The following is a 15,534-nucleotide window of genomic DNA, read 5'->3' as shown; positions in this document are numbered from 1 at the left end:
GGAGCAGGTGAGAGGAAAGCTGGAGGAAATGGATTCCAGGAGCATGATCTTAGCCAGCTACTCGTCCTTCACAGATGACATGAATGCCTTCTCCTTCTGAAACATATTCCAAGGTCCATCCCTGTCTACAACATCTCCTTGCTCTGAAGGACCACCAGTGACCAACAAGGTACAGGATGATTAGAGGCAAAAAGTAAAAGACTACACACAAAATATTTTTCCCAATTACTTAACTAAAATGAATCCCCATTTAAAATTTTAAAAAATATTTCTTATTAAAATGCAAATATATCTTGGTAATGATTTCAATCAGAGCTAACAGGCCTGGGGGATAGTTTTGATATAGTACGAAGTGTTAGGAGACTGAGGGATGTTTATAAAGCGGAGGAGATCTTGAAGGAAGTTCCATGAACAGGGGGATGGTGTGTAGGGTGGCTAGGCAGTGGGCACTCTGGACTACCCAAAGGACACTGGCCCTTCCTGGAAGATTTAGGCACCAAAGATGTTGGGGGTAGGAGAAAATAAATGTCTCCTCTGCTACTTTATTTATCCAGGCTCTGGTGTCAGCAACCACATGCGTGATTCCTGGCCCTCAGTCCTATTTTTTTTTAATCTTTAAAAATTTTTTTTAATGTTCATTTGTTTTTGAGAGAGACAGAGAGAGACCGAGACAGAGAGCAAGTTGGGGAGGGCAGAGAGAGAGGGAGACACGGAATCCAAAGCAGGCTCTAGGCTCTGAGCTGTCTGCACAGAGCCTGATGAGGGGCTCAAACTCATGAACCACGAGATCATGACCTGAGCTGAGGTTGGATGCTTAACCAACTGAGCCACCCAGGCATCCCCCACAGTCCTATTTTGCTAACTTCTACATCTACACAGAGTGGCCATGCTTTACTATATAAAATATGAGCAAGAGTATCAATGCAACTTGTGCTCTTAAGTCTGAAATCCAGCCATATCACTGGTAAATATTCAAATGTAGCATTTGCTTCTCCTCTAGTTAGGATTCATGACAATTACTACAACCGGAAGTAGAAAAAAAAAACAGTTCTGGGGTTCAATATTATATGTTGCCTTTTACTTTACGTTCACTTTTACATTACTACAGGTGTCATCCTCCATCATGTGTCACAGAGAAGAATGCAGGAAAATTCTGAGTGGCCAGAAACTTTGCATTCAAGTGAAAAATGCTCAATTTAAGATGAACCAAATAAATAAGAAAAATTATACAATTTAGGAAAGCTACTACATTTCCAAGGATTATATTTACCAATCTACAAAAACTGAATACTTCAAAACTTTTTCAAATGCCAAGTTTTATCCCTCACATATAAATACAAGACTTTGTACACCAAACTTCTTAGCAATTGTCAGGTGGTATGATACGATGAAAACAAGCTGCCACATCCTTCTTGAAGATTTTAAAGGTCTGAAACCCTGTGGTGCAGCCTACCAGCTGTGATGCCTCAGCCAAGCGTCACTTCTGTCAGACAACATCCCAGCCGAATTATTGGAATTCTCTGGAATTGGAATAATCTGAAGAGTTTTAATAAAGGGACTGCTTATAAAGATGTGATAGGGGTAAGGAAACCATAAAGGAAGGACAGTAACCTGGGACTCTGAAGGCATTCCTAGTCCTGAAGGAACAAGATGCAGGGCCAGGTACTGGAACAAGAAGGAGAGAACCATGTAAGGATGGCTGCCTTGGGGAAAGGGGTGCCTTTGGTCAAGGGACACAGTCAGCCCAAGGTAACCCCAATCTCCTATCTGGGCTCTTCACTGTCTGAGCCCTACCAGAGGACAAAAGCAGAGAGCCCTGAGGGGCAGAGCATAGGGTAGAAAAAGGTAGGAGGAGGCACTGGAGGGCAAATGGAAGATCTCCAGCCTGAGAGGGCCTGAAGAACACCTACCTCATTGGGCTGTCACAGAAATGAAAAGAGAAGGGCCTTGCCTTGAGCTAGCACATAGAATGTGTTCAGTAATTAGAAAAAGTGTGTTTTTATTTACCTGGAATCACATTTATACTGCATGACTTTAGTTCATATTTCTTAGTAAACTAAACACGAAGTAGGATAATGATGATCCTTAGCGGGGCGCCTCAGTGACTCAGTCAATTAAGCATCCGACTCTTAATTTCAGCTCAGGTCAGGATCTTACAGTGTGAGATCAAGCCCCACATCGGGTTCTGCAGTAAGAGTGCGGAACCTGCTTAGCATTCTCTCTCTGCCCATCTCCTGCATGCACGTGTGTGCTGTCTCTCGTTTTCTCTCAAAATAGATAAACATTAAAAAGAAATTTAAAAAGATGATCCTTAGCTTTCTCACACAGACTCAGATTAGAATAGGACTAAACCAATCTCACCTAACTAACAGAAGAAGAGTCCAAGCACAGAGAAGTCCCTGGTTTGGGGGTCTTGAATATTTATTTATCTTTGTGAATAATCTTAGGAGACACCTACTATTAATAATAATATGTAGTATTAGTGTATGCTTATGTAATACTATAAGGGCCAAGGATGGGCCACCCCAAGATGGGCCACTTTGTCATGAAGACTACTTTGAGTTAAAAACCAGTCAAAACCCAGCAGACCCAGGAAAAGCTCTTTACCTCCCCCTCAAGCGCCTAGAAAGAATTGAGCTAGAGGACCTGCTCCAGGAGTAGAGCCACCATCACAGATTATATGATGAACCAGCTATGGTAGACAGGGAAGAACTAGCAAGGCCTGTTTGATCAAAGTCCTCCATATGTCCCACTATTTCCAAGTGGCCTGGTAAACATTTGTTACCAAACATTTGCTCTTTGTCATCTCCCTGTGAATTGCATTCTTTCTCTTTGAAGTCCCAGACGTGCCTGTCTTTGGAATTTCCACGTCTGTGTGGATTGCCCATACTTAACGAAATCAAATTTGACCCATGTTAATGGGTCTCATGTCAATTTGAGTCTTAGTCCAGCTAGGAGGATCTTGGAAACAGACAGAACATTCTTGCTCCCCAACAATACAATACGCAATACCCTTGCATAATGCTGTGTATTATTATTATTAAGTCCTCATAAGAAACCTATACGGTGGGCACCGTTACATCCATTATTTAGCATTATTCACATGTGAAAACTGACAAACAGAAAGATTAAGTAACTTTTGGAGATCACAAAACAAAGACAGGATTTCAACCATGCAGTCTGGCTCTGGAGTCTGGGCATTTCACCCTCTGAGCATGCGTATCCCCTCTGAAGTTAAAAGCTGGTAGGCAAACTAAGAAGGCAAAGGCCACATCAGAGACATTTCTGAGTGCATTGTGCTCAGTGGTATATCAGGGAGGTAGAGACCCCCCCTTCATATAAAGGGCCTAAAGGAAAGGCTGCACACAAAGGTGGGTGTTAGGAGTCAGAACATACACACAGGTAGGTCAGGACAGGCCACTAAGCAAAACTATCAGGACCCAGGTAACACATGCCACTCTGCAAAAGACAAGGAGGAAAGGCAGACAGAACCTGTCTCTGGAGAAAGGCTGTTCTACACTTCCCCTGAGGCAGGAGCAAAGGTGGCCTTAGTCTGCCGTCGCCAGAGCTCAACCTGAGGGGACAAAGGCCACCTGCCTGCAGCAATGCCCTCTACTTATCAGACTGACAACTGTGATGTACAGTCAGTAACAGAGCAATGGTGGCTCCCCTCACAACCTAGTCTAATCCACACCAAAGAGTGATGCTTTGCTTGATGAAGTCATCTTCATGGAAGCCGCCTTCCAGCACTCAGGCCCCACGAACAGACCTAAAGGACAGGTGCCAGGAGCAGATCAGAGAGCAGCAGAAGATGCCAGCAGTATTCTCTCAGCACCGTCTCTGGGTAATGACACTGGTCAGTCCAACATCCTGGCTTTTTTTCTTTTTCTTTCAAGAGCCAGGCAGCATCATTATTTTCTTGCTAAACCAGCATTAAGAAAGCTAAACTCTTCCTTGGCTTCTATGTGACGGTCTAGATGGAATAGTGATGCCCCAAGAGCCCACGTTAAACAGAAAATTGAGGAGAGAGGAGGACTAGGAGCGGCACTCAGCAATTTATCAAAGTTATAAATTGCCTTAGGTGTGTATTTAAAAAAAAAAAAAAGCATTTTCCAGAGTGAGGAAAAAGCGTATGAGAATCAAGACTAAATGGAAAGCAAATTCTTGAGAGATGAATAGGACTGACAAGTGATTTGAAAAAAAAAAAAGCTAAAAACATATCATAGCTATGAGGAAGGAAAATGGAAGTCAGTGTGTTAATTGGTATACGTGGACCAATACAAGGTGAGTCCATAAATGCTCTGACCCTTGTTGTAGATGTAAAGCGCTCCACTTCCAGAACTTGGGCTTTTATTGGACAGCCGGTGAGATACGTCTGTATATTAGGCTCCTTAAATCCTTGAGTCTTATAAATAGCAGAGAAAGGAATACACACTAAAAAATAAACAAGTAAATAAAGTTATTGCAAGGACACAATGATATTGTAAGAATACACGATATTAGCATAACTTGCCTTTTATGGGCATCTGTTTAAGAATCATAACCTTCTACAACAAGAATACAGCTAGTGAAATGGTCTCAGCCCAGGGTAGGACATCAGCAAGGATGATCAATCATTTGCTGGTTATTTCAAATCTGCTCTCTGCCAGGCAACTCTGAGAAACTCTCTTCTCGCTCAGACCACCAGTCTTTACCTTCCTGTATCTTGGGATCGCTGGGAGACACATCATAATCCACCTCTTCTCCCTCAAAGTGCAGCTCCCGTGTGTCCAGATTTTCTATCAAATTACTCATGTCAGCAGCGATTTTCTGCAGTGCAGAGGTATTTACTCTTGGCTCATTTTTCAGTGACATGTTGGCTTCAGACAGGGTAAGAGCAAAGGGGCTGGGAAAAAAAGGGGGGGTTACAAGGATTTATTATTTTGGTCAAATAAAACCCTATTCTACAATATGAATCCAGGCTTAGATACAGCATATGGAAACAAGTGAACTAGCTCTGTGTGAGCCCCAGTTTAGTCAAACAATGTTTTCATTTATTTTCCTCTTTAACATTTAAAAGATTCCTAGCCTGTAAATTAAATTGGAGTGAGATCCTTAATCACAAGCAAGTACGAAAGAGAAACACTACATTGAATAAATGCCAGCATAGCTTTCACCCAATTTCATTAAGTTGGATAAATGAGGAGACTCCAGGGTGACTGGTTTGGGAATGGTTATTCAGAGAAAATAAATTGATACTTAACTCTAACAAACACACGGAAAAATATCACGTGAAATTAAGCAACTTTAAATATTTTCTAAAGACATTTTAGGGCATTTTACAACAATTTCAATAAGCAGATTTAAGACATTTTCATGACAGCATAACCATTTCCACATTTCCAAGCAAAGTGTAAATACTATCTTTTCGAAACATGAGGTTTGGGCCATGACTTTCCATGACTTATAATAATGTATGTGTCTTGAAAGGTAATTGATTAGTCTACCTATTCTGAGATACTGGAGGTGCTCAAATCGTACTTCTCTCCTTTTTGAAGAAAACCAGTTCTATCTCATTTCGACATTTAATAACACAAGTCTTTACTGAGGCATAGAGAGATTACGTAATTTGCGTCCAAAGTCACAGAGCTAGGAAGTAGTGAACGGATTTAAAAACCAGGTCTCTCTGACCCAAAAGCTGATCTTCTCAACCACAGTCTTTATCTTTCCGTATAGTTTTGGTAGATATGTAAATGCCCCTGGAACAGATGGAAGTTTCAGTAAAACAAGTGCTCTTGGGCAAGATTCAAATGGGAAGAATAGGAAATGACCTCCTCCTGATGCTCAGCACCTCGGGATGGGCCCATTTACACTCTCAGGGCCTTGGTAACTCCTCTTGGTAATAAACTAAGGAGGTTGAGCCATCTCCTCTAAGGTCCTTTTAACACTGGAACCTTAACTACAGACAAAAAAATGCTATATATATTCCTCAGCTTCCCCTTATAATGTACTTACTTTAACCTAAGAAATTAACCCAAGTAGTTCTTCATACAAATACGAGAAGCAGGTGGCAGATGTTTCCTAATCTACATAATTTAATGACTGTCTGTTCAGCTTCCATCGAGGAGCTTGTTGCCTCTGGTCACAATTAAAATATTAATTTCCTTCCTTCTCGATTCAACAAACACTTACTAGATGCCAACTGTGAGCCAAGTTTTGCTTTATTTAAAATACAAGGTAATGAGAAACTTAAAGGAAATGAGACAAGGAAAAACAAGTAAGAAATTACATCATATCGTTGCTACTCATGAATTTGTAAGCCCTTTTCTATTGATTAAACTGTCTTATGGTTAACTCTGCCAACTTTCCTAGCACAGCAAAGGAAAGCAAGGGTTATTCCAATGACTTTTCTTTTGGACAGAGTGTCTGTTAAAATGCATGTTAAATTTAAGATATAGAGACTAGAATAATTATACACTGCAAGATAACTGGAATAAATAGTACAGAGTCACTAGATCAAGCTAAAATAAAAATCATTTTTCAAAAAGAAAGAAAAGAAGCATGTAAACTTGTAAAAAACTTAAGAGTGAGAAAAGAAGCAGAAAGGAAGCCTCTTATCATTTATATTCAAGTTTTTACTATGTGCTAATAAGCACAATTTTAGCACACTTATTTAATACGATACTACCTGGTATTTATGATTATTCTGAAAGAGTTAGATAAGGAACTTGCCCAAGGTCACGCAACTTGTGTCAGTGTTGAATTCACTTATTTATAAAGCAGATTTTCTGGCCCTGAAATCTCACGGACTTGGTTATAGAAGTTCATAATTATTGATTTTATTTAATGGGTTGAATGTCTATAAATTAATCTTTTCTATAAAGTTTAAGTATCATAACAACAAAAGATGTTATCTACTTCAATCACCATACCTTGGAAGGAATCCTACTAACTCTATAGTCATTATAATTAATAGAAACATATCCCGACAGCCTCCTATATTTCTTCTTAGCCTCCTATTTTTGTGGTTCATAATATTTTATAAGATCACATGGAGTTTCAGTGGACCCAAACGGTTTGCAGATTTTTTTTCTAAGCTTTTGTGAAAACTTTACAATTTAATAATCAAAATGAACCAAATTGTTTGTCTATCACTGCCTTCACTCATGTCTGTGGTTGCTTTGTGTTGAATTTTTATCCATCAATTGTATTGCTGCTTTCATTCTTGAATATCAAACTGTAAGGCCATCGACACTCCTATGTTGTCAAATCTTAATTTATTAGCCCATGTTTTCTCTCATCCAAAATAATCTATAACGGTGGGTGAGCAGCTGCCACAGTTACAGTCCATCTTAACCAGCAATGGGATAAGGCCTTCAGTGTTTACCCTCGAGATAATGTAATTGATTTCATTATCTCCTTATAAAATTATACTGCAAGATCATTATCTCTCTTGGTACCAAGTAGAGATGGTGCCCATGGAGCAGTAACAGCAGCTGTGTTTTATTTTTGTTTGCATCTCTATCTGGAAAGTAAATAGGGTTTTTTTTTTCTTTTCTGGTATTGAATACTAGAATTAAAATTTTTTGCAGGGAACATTTAATTACTTCCCGTTATTCAGGGGTGAAATCAGAGAACTCTAGAGTTTTTTCTGATCTTCATTTTCAACATCACTGGAAAATAGGACATCAAAGGAAGCAGATATTTTCCTATTTGATAGTATATGTATATACTGATATGTATATATATATGTATATATATTTGTATATATATTAGTAAATATATATATGATAGTCTTATTGTATATATATATTTGATAGTCTTATTGTATATATTTGATAGTCTATATTGTATTGTATATATATGTATATATATATAATATATATGTGCAATGCCTTCGTGCTAAAATACAATAAGACTATATATATAATATATATATGCAATGCCTTCGCTAAAATACAGACTATCAAATATAACTACTAATATTAAAATAAATATTAACATTACTCAATATTAGCTGAGTACATACTAAATGCCAGCCACTATTCAAAAAGATTAATCGCATGATCTCCTTGAATCCTCACAATAACCTTAGGAGCTGAGTCCTATTCTTACCCCCATTTTTAAGATGAGAAGCTTAGATGGGCAACTTGCCCAGAGCCGTGCAGCTGGGAAGTGATGGAGCTGGACCCAACCCTGGTCGATCTGGCTCCAAAGTCCAGCTACTTACCCAGCCAGAAGTAGAACTGGGGCTAGCAGGAGGGACAGACACTGAAGACTTTCACTCCCATTTTACATGCTCATAGAGTAAAACAGCTCAAAAAGGAACAACAATAACCCAAAACTTAACACTCATTTTGTGAAGGTAACCGATTTACTTCTTGTTTCCCTTTCTAACAGAACATGCAGAGTTCCCCATATTTTTTTCCAATACATTATTTGTGCTTACCTAGAGAAATAAATGGAATGGATTTCCAAACCAAGAGTCATGTTTGAACGTGAAATGAATTATAATTAGATCATTTAAAACCAAACTGAGTCATGGGGATTTCTTGTTTTCCCATTTTTCATTATGATGAAATTAATTGGTGGACCCATACTACATAACCTCCCCCAAATACATTATATAGCAATGATTTGTACAGAACTGACTCGATGTTCCTTGAAATGCAAACATCGTAAATGTGGATTCAAGTACTAAACTCAATCTCTGGTGACACACTAAACCTTGGATAAATATTTTTTTAGTTGAGCTGACTTTGGATAAAGTAAATGATATTATCATAGTTTACATTCCAGATGATATATTTTGAGAAAATAACACATCAAAAAAATTTTAAAAAAATTCTTGGTGTTTACTTGGATCTTTGATTTTTTTTAATAAAAGAACATTAGTTCCACAAATATCAATGGAGGGCTTATTATGCACCTTGGACAGATAATTAAATGTCCGTGGTGGAGGGGACAGGCCAGATGACCATGGTTGTTCTCCCCTTTTTATCAGTGTAACCTGGGCAACCCGCAGCCTCCAGGGTTTCAGCATCTCATCTGTAAAATGGAAACAGTGCCACCTACATTTTCCCCCTCAGGAAGCTTGAGGAACCAGTGTCATAATGCACACACATCTACAGGCCAAAGTAGTCCAGGTTGCTAATATTCCCTTGAATTCTATTAACAGGTGGCCCCTGAAAATTAACCTTAGGAAAGTTTCTTTCATTTCAGTATTTTTCAGGGCTGACAGGCTAGAAAATATCCTGCCTTTCATCTCTTAGTTAGCTCCCAAATTAATGTACCATCTAGCAACTGTCTTCCTGGATGGGCTCCTCTAAGAATAGGGCTCTCCCATTTAACCAGTCCTGAAATTTTCTGAACTCAATTCCCCCATTTGGAGAGAAGCCACCAAGACTTTGAGTGAAAAAAACAATCACCAGGCATTAAGCAGTCAAGCCCAGTTAATGCATTTCCTGTTCTTTGCACATCTCCCTGGCCTCATCTTCCTCTCCCTGGCTGGTAAGGCATTACAGTGTCCCTTTTGTCCGTGGCAGTGACTCCTGCTCCCTTTTAGGTCCAGTACCCTTTGTGGCTTTGATGAGATTTATGGACCCCCAACCCCAGAAAAAAATGAATATATCCTGACACACAGTATTTTGCATATATTTTCATAGGTTCACGGATGTCCCTTTCAAAACCTTAGTTTAAGAAGCCCTTCCACTGAGCAGTAATCATGAGCTGAGGTGCTGACGCGCCCCTCATCCCACCAGATGAGGACACTCTAAGGTGGGGGAGGGTGAGAGCCAGACTGTTTACCCCCAACACCTTGCTGAGCACCTGCTCAATCAATATTTATTGATTAAATGACTTCATCAGTGAGGTATCTACTGAGAAACCAGTCAGCTCCAGGTTATCCAGTGAATCCCACAAAGACATTTCCTTCATATACCACAGATACTCTCAGATGGAAAAGCCATCTGGTTGAAAGAACTCCAAGAGGAATATAACCTGCAAGAAATACACAGGCTGCTGAAGCAGTAGCAAGTAAGACAGTGAACTGCTGTCAGAGCTAACTGTGTGCCAGGCTTCCACCAAGAGCTTTTCACACGTCCTCACAACAAGGTCATGATGGAGGTATGGCTGCTATTCCCCCTTTACAGATAACAAGACAGGCTGACCAAGGTGACAAGTCCGAAGGTCAGTAAGTCAGCTCTCAGCACAGCTCTGGCTGACTCGAAAGCCATCCCCCTGTTCTGTTTCCGTGTTCTGCTTGTACCCATATCAGGAAAAGGAGATGCTCTGTGGAATCATAGTCCCTTCTGTGCATAGCCTTTGAACTCAGACTTGCTGTCACTTCTATGGTTCCAGGAACTATAAGTATGATTCCCAAACACTATCCTCCCTCTGAGTTTCAGATCTGATCTGACCTTGGGGCCCCCAGAGCGTAGCAATCTCCCGTTTGCTTATCCTTCCTTCCTGGTTTCCTATCACAGCCTCCATTTGGTCTAACACTGACACTGCTATCCTTCCTGAGGGTCAAGATTGCAGATGATGGTGCTAAATAACCTAGCCTCACTGTGCCCACGGGACAAGAGTTGGAAACCGTGTGTTCTCCCTTTTCCCTAGCTAAAAAGAAAAACAAATCTATAATTACACAAAACAAATTTTAGCATGGAATCATTTCTTGATTCTCATGATTTTCCCTGAATCCTTTGACTTCCTTGGATGGCCTCTCTTCTCTGCCATAAGCTTTCTTAGCCATTTCCATTGACATGCCCTAGGGTTAAATATTCCCCTTTGCTGTAGTACCAGCCTCCTTTGGTTCATCTCAGTCATAACTTTGAATTCAAGTGGATGTTTTATTTCCAGAGGCAAATACAAGTGTTAAGGGAAAGTGATCTCTATTTCAAATATAGGTAGATAGGAAAGTATCCCCTGTCATTTATTGTCTATTCTGGGCCAAGCACTAAAGGCACGTTATGTATATTTCTTCTAATTCGCGTGATAATCTCACTTAGAATTGAGGACAGAAGCTTACTGAGGCTGCACAGAGGTGAGTGGCAAGGCTGGTCCCGGGCAGAGACCACACTGATGGTTCCACACTGCCTGCCTCCCCAGCCTCTGCCACTGGGCTCCACGGAGATACACATCACTGCCACTGTCCCCTCTTCTCCTCACACCACCATCCATCTCTGCCTCCTTCAGGCTGAGGGCAGGGCTCCTGCACAGCATGCACAGCACATGGTCCAGCAGGAGCTGGTGTGGCTCCAGCACCCCAGCTCCACCCACCTCTGGCCAGACCCACAGAGACACTGGCTCATCCTCAGGCTTCTGATTCCGAGACAGCAGTGCTACACTAGAGCTGGAACCCAGTCACCTCCAGAGTTGTGTGTATGGGCAGAGGGAGCATGGGGAACTGAGTTACACAGCCTATGAGATCAGGGGAGTTAAGGTGCTGGTGGACACATGCCCCTCCCCTCCCCTCCCCTCCCTGCCTGACTGCACTGAGCACATGGGTACCACACAGCCAAGCTAGAAGCTTTCTATGTGACTGAGCAATGGGCTGATTTTCTTGTGAAGCTATGGCAGCCAGGCAATGCACCACCTTTCATGTTCCTTCCCTCTCTCTTCCCTTCAACCCTCACTGTTGCTGCTGGATAAAGCCCACCATGCAACCTTAGCTCAGACTCTATTATCCAGGAAACTCGGACTAGGGTAGTGTTGAAACCAACAGGAACCATGAACCATCCTGCCTCCTGTAGACATCCATTCTGTGAAGTTACTGGTAATAATAAAAAGAAAACTTGCATGGTGCTTTTGTGTCAGACACTGATCTAGGAGGTTCGCCTGCGTTAACTCCACCGCCTTTACTATTCCTAGCCCCTTTTGACAGACAAGGCAACTGAGGGCACAGACAGGCTAAATGACTAGCTCAAGGTCACACAGAAACCTGATGGGAGACAACTGCCTCATTTGCTCCTATTGTTGCCTTGATTAACCTGGACAAAGTCACTTTAGTGCTCAGTTTCCTCACCTAAACACTGAAATGAATACAACAGAGACATTATTGGAAAAAAGACTCCCCTTTCAGCATCACTAAATGCCAGAGAAAACAATACATTCTAAGCAACCCCATCCAGGAGATAAAAACCTACCCCAAATGCCAAGGGAATTTAGATGTTCTGAGCAAACACCTAAGTAAGATTTGCTCCTGCTTCTATTAATGGCAATACATATAAACATTTGTATTTGGAGGGGAGGGCCCCCTCTTAATTCCAAAGTTTATTAAGTGTATGTGAGAGACTTTGTATAAGCAATGGATTGACTTAAATCAATAAGGATCCCTCAGGGAAAATTCTTTATTAAAATATAGGTATATTATTTTAGGTATAGGCATATTATTAAAATAAAGGTATATTATTTATTAAAATAAAAAGGTAATTAACACGGCTTAAAAACTGTGATCAGACTTCTGAAAATAACATCATTTTGTGTTTATGGGCAATTTTTTATGGCCAAGAGCAGAATACCTATGTATTGTGCTGGGTCTATAGGAGAGGAAGCTACCTACACATGAATTTATAGGAACAAATAATGTGCTCCTTGAAAAACTAAGTAAACCTTTTTCTCGCTAAGGTAGACTTAGACCACCAATGATTCAGTGCGTGCACATGAACAAAATAAATACTTTTTCCAAAATAAAAATGGTTTTAAGAAAATTTTTCTTTCACTGGCTCAAAATATTAAATATTAGTTTTAGTGGGTGCATGTTGGTTTTGATAAGAACACATGTTGATTAAGAAGCTAAACTGTGAATTCAAAGGTTTGACTTTATCATTTTCTACTATCATTGCTTTCTTTTTTCTTAAAACTGATCTTTGCATCTTATGATGGCAGCCCCATTCAGGAAGAACCTGCATTGCCTCATGTAGACTTTGTCATTAAAGTTCTTTCCAGCTGTCTAAACTTCTTATGAATCCTCCCTTTCACTTCTCTCCAAAGGAAGAAACAACTTCCTTCTGAGTGAGTTGAGGCAAAACTGAGCATTTTCTGTGATATCCCACAAATCTCGCCAATGAGAAGAATGGAGCTGGCAAACACATGTGTAGACTCCTCCAGACATTCCCCCGCGCTAATGAGCCCTCAAATTTTGTCATGGCTGCTGATAAACACAGCAAAGTCTTATTTTTTTTACCCATTCACATACTTAGAAAAAGTATCTGTGGAGGCAGCAGACTATCACTGAAGGTATGTGATTTTGAGTCAAACAGCTTGAATTCTGAATCTCCTTATGCTGAAACAAGTCTCTAAATCTCTATATCTCTAAGTCTCAGTCTCCTAATCTATAAACGGGTAATGCTGTTGGAAGTAAAGAATTGGAAGAATTAAATGATATAAAGTGAGTGGCTTGGAGTTGGGGCTCTAACAGATGCTGAAATAATGTTAGTTATGCCTCTGACCGAGTCCCTGGTACCCACATCAGAGCCCAGTCCCCTCCTGAGGACAAGAACTAGCAGTCAGAATTGAATTCTGAGGATGGTCTGATGTCACACACTATAGAAAACACTGCCACAAATGTCTGAAAACAAAATGGATTAAGCTGATGTAGCTGTCTCTTTCCCAGTACAAACACAGAATTGCTGAATAAACTGTAATCATATTTTAAAAATACTTAGTTAAGGATAAAAGCTAAGGCAGCAACAACAAAAGCAATCATGAAGGAAAACCTTCAATTTGCAAGGATGAAGAAACAAATGAAAGTCAGATGAGTATACTGGAACTGAAGCTGAAGGTGCCCAGGGGTTTTGGTCTTGGATAAAAGAGCTGAGATTACAGGTATGTCCCCACATGAATGTTAGAAGACATGACCCCAGGACGATAGGAGGCAGGTGCCTGGAAGCTGGACTCCCCGAATAACCTAGAGCCTCAAAGAGTTACACTGTTTAAAAGAGACTAGAAGAACTGTACCCAGCAGCCCTGGGCAGAAACTGCATGGAACTGAGGTAACTACAAAATGAGAAACTTTATATAAAACTGATCTAGGATTCCAATTTCTGCCTTTCAGTGATGGTGGTGTAGCCCCTATTAGATCCGCCAGCCATCCCGCAGATGAGGACTACCAATTCAATTATAAAAAATAACTGGCTACAGAACAACCAGAAAGAAGCAGGAAATGGAAAGTAATCTACATTTGGAAGAAAAGAATGGCACCGCTTTTGTCTAAAGGCAGACTAAGTCCGAGCCAGGTTGGGTGACTAAAACTCAGAAAATCCATAATCCTGCTGGCTTGGAGAACCAGATAACAGGTTTCCTGGCTTTCACAGCAGCTGAAAACTGAAGTGGGAAACCTTGGAAAGGAGAGCCACAGAGGAGGAGTGTCAAATTCTGCACAGGCTGACTTTGAACCATGCAGGCGTGGGTACACTCCAAAGCAACTCATAGTACCAAAGTGACTTCAACAGAGGTTTCCGCAGCTGCCCACCACAGGAAAGGCAGAGTTTGGAGTTTAAGTCCAGCCTAATCAACTGCCCACTCAAAAACCAAAAAAAAAACAAAAAAAACAAAACAAAACAAAACAAAAAAAAACCAACAACAAACCTCTTGAACAGAACTGAATTGAGCTTCTACAATATCTCAGTCATAATGTCACCTAAAACTATTGGACATGGATATAGAAACAGAAAAACATGACTCATCCTGAAGAGAAAAGGCTATTGTTAATAAAGACTCATTCTAAGATGTTAAAATCAACTGATAAGGATTTTAAAGCAACTATTATAATAAGCTCAAGAATGTAAAGGGAATCTCAATAAAAGAAAAATTCATTGGATGGGCTTAACAGAATAGCAATGACAGAAGAAATCCGTGAAATTGAAGACAGATCACTAGAAATTATCCAATCCGAAGAACAGATGAAGGGGAGGGGGAAGGTTTCTAACAAATGAGCAAAGCCCCAGTGACTTATGTGATAACATCAAAAGATCCAACATACATGTAATTTCAGGCCCAGAAAGTTGGGCTAGAGAAAAAATGAGGGCGAAAAAAAAGTTTAAAGAAATAATGGCCACAAATTTTATCAAATTTGGTAAACAAAATAAATTTACAGATTGAGGAAATTTGGTGAATCCCAAGCAGGAAAAAATACAAAGAAAATCACATCTATGCACAATAAAACCAAGCTGCTAGCATATAAAGAAAAGAGAAGATGTCAAAAGCAGCCAGACAAAAAGGACTTACAAAATTTAAGAGAACCATACTAAGGACCACTCATCTCTCATCAGAAACGAATGGAGGCTATAAGACAATAAAATTATATCCCCAAACTTGATAAATATGGAACCAAATAAATGAATATATGTTATTTTTCCTGAAACTAATCTACTAATTCAAATTTCAAAGAATTTCTCAGAGAACTTGACAATATGACCCTAAAATTCATAACAGAAGAGAATTAAGAATAGGCAAATAAGCCTTGTCCAACCAGATATCAAGAATTATTATAGGGGTGCCTGGGTGGCTCAGTCAGTTAAGCGTCCAACTCTTGGTTTTGGCTCAGGTCACAAT

The 15,534-nt window shown here is 40.1% G+C and overlaps 1 protein-coding gene across 7 annotated transcripts in view; it reads right to left on the bottom strand.

Annotated features, from left to right (window-relative positions):
- Positions 1–15,534, bottom strand: part of PLD1 (phospholipase D1) — a 204,939-nt gene that overhangs the window by 124,838 nt on the left and 64,567 nt on the right. For 6 of the 7 annotated variants that reach the window (XM_027061438.2, XM_027061439.2, XM_053221207.1 and 3 more), the window contains exons 2-3: positions 4,695–4,885; positions 4,307–4,434 (exon numbers count right to left, since the gene is read on the bottom strand). In XM_027061438.2, the coding sequence (XP_026917239.1) occupies positions 4,307–4,434; positions 4,695–4,854 (288 nt within the window). In that variant the 5' untranslated portion in view covers positions 4,855–4,885. Of the gene's footprint in view, positions 1–4,306; positions 4,435–4,694; positions 4,886–15,534 lie in introns of those variants that run through there. The other variant, XM_027061441.2, reaches the window with a different exon arrangement.

The sequence above is a fragment of the Acinonyx jubatus genome, chromosome C2 (genome assembly GCF_027475565.1).
Source record: "Acinonyx jubatus isolate Ajub_Pintada_27869175 chromosome C2, VMU_Ajub_asm_v1.0, whole genome shotgun sequence".
Classification (NCBI taxonomy): Eukaryota; Metazoa; Chordata; class Mammalia; order Carnivora; family Felidae; genus Acinonyx; species Acinonyx jubatus.
The sequence above is the reverse complement of the archived record's forward strand: the minus strand, read 5'-3'. Positions and strand labels throughout refer to the sequence as shown.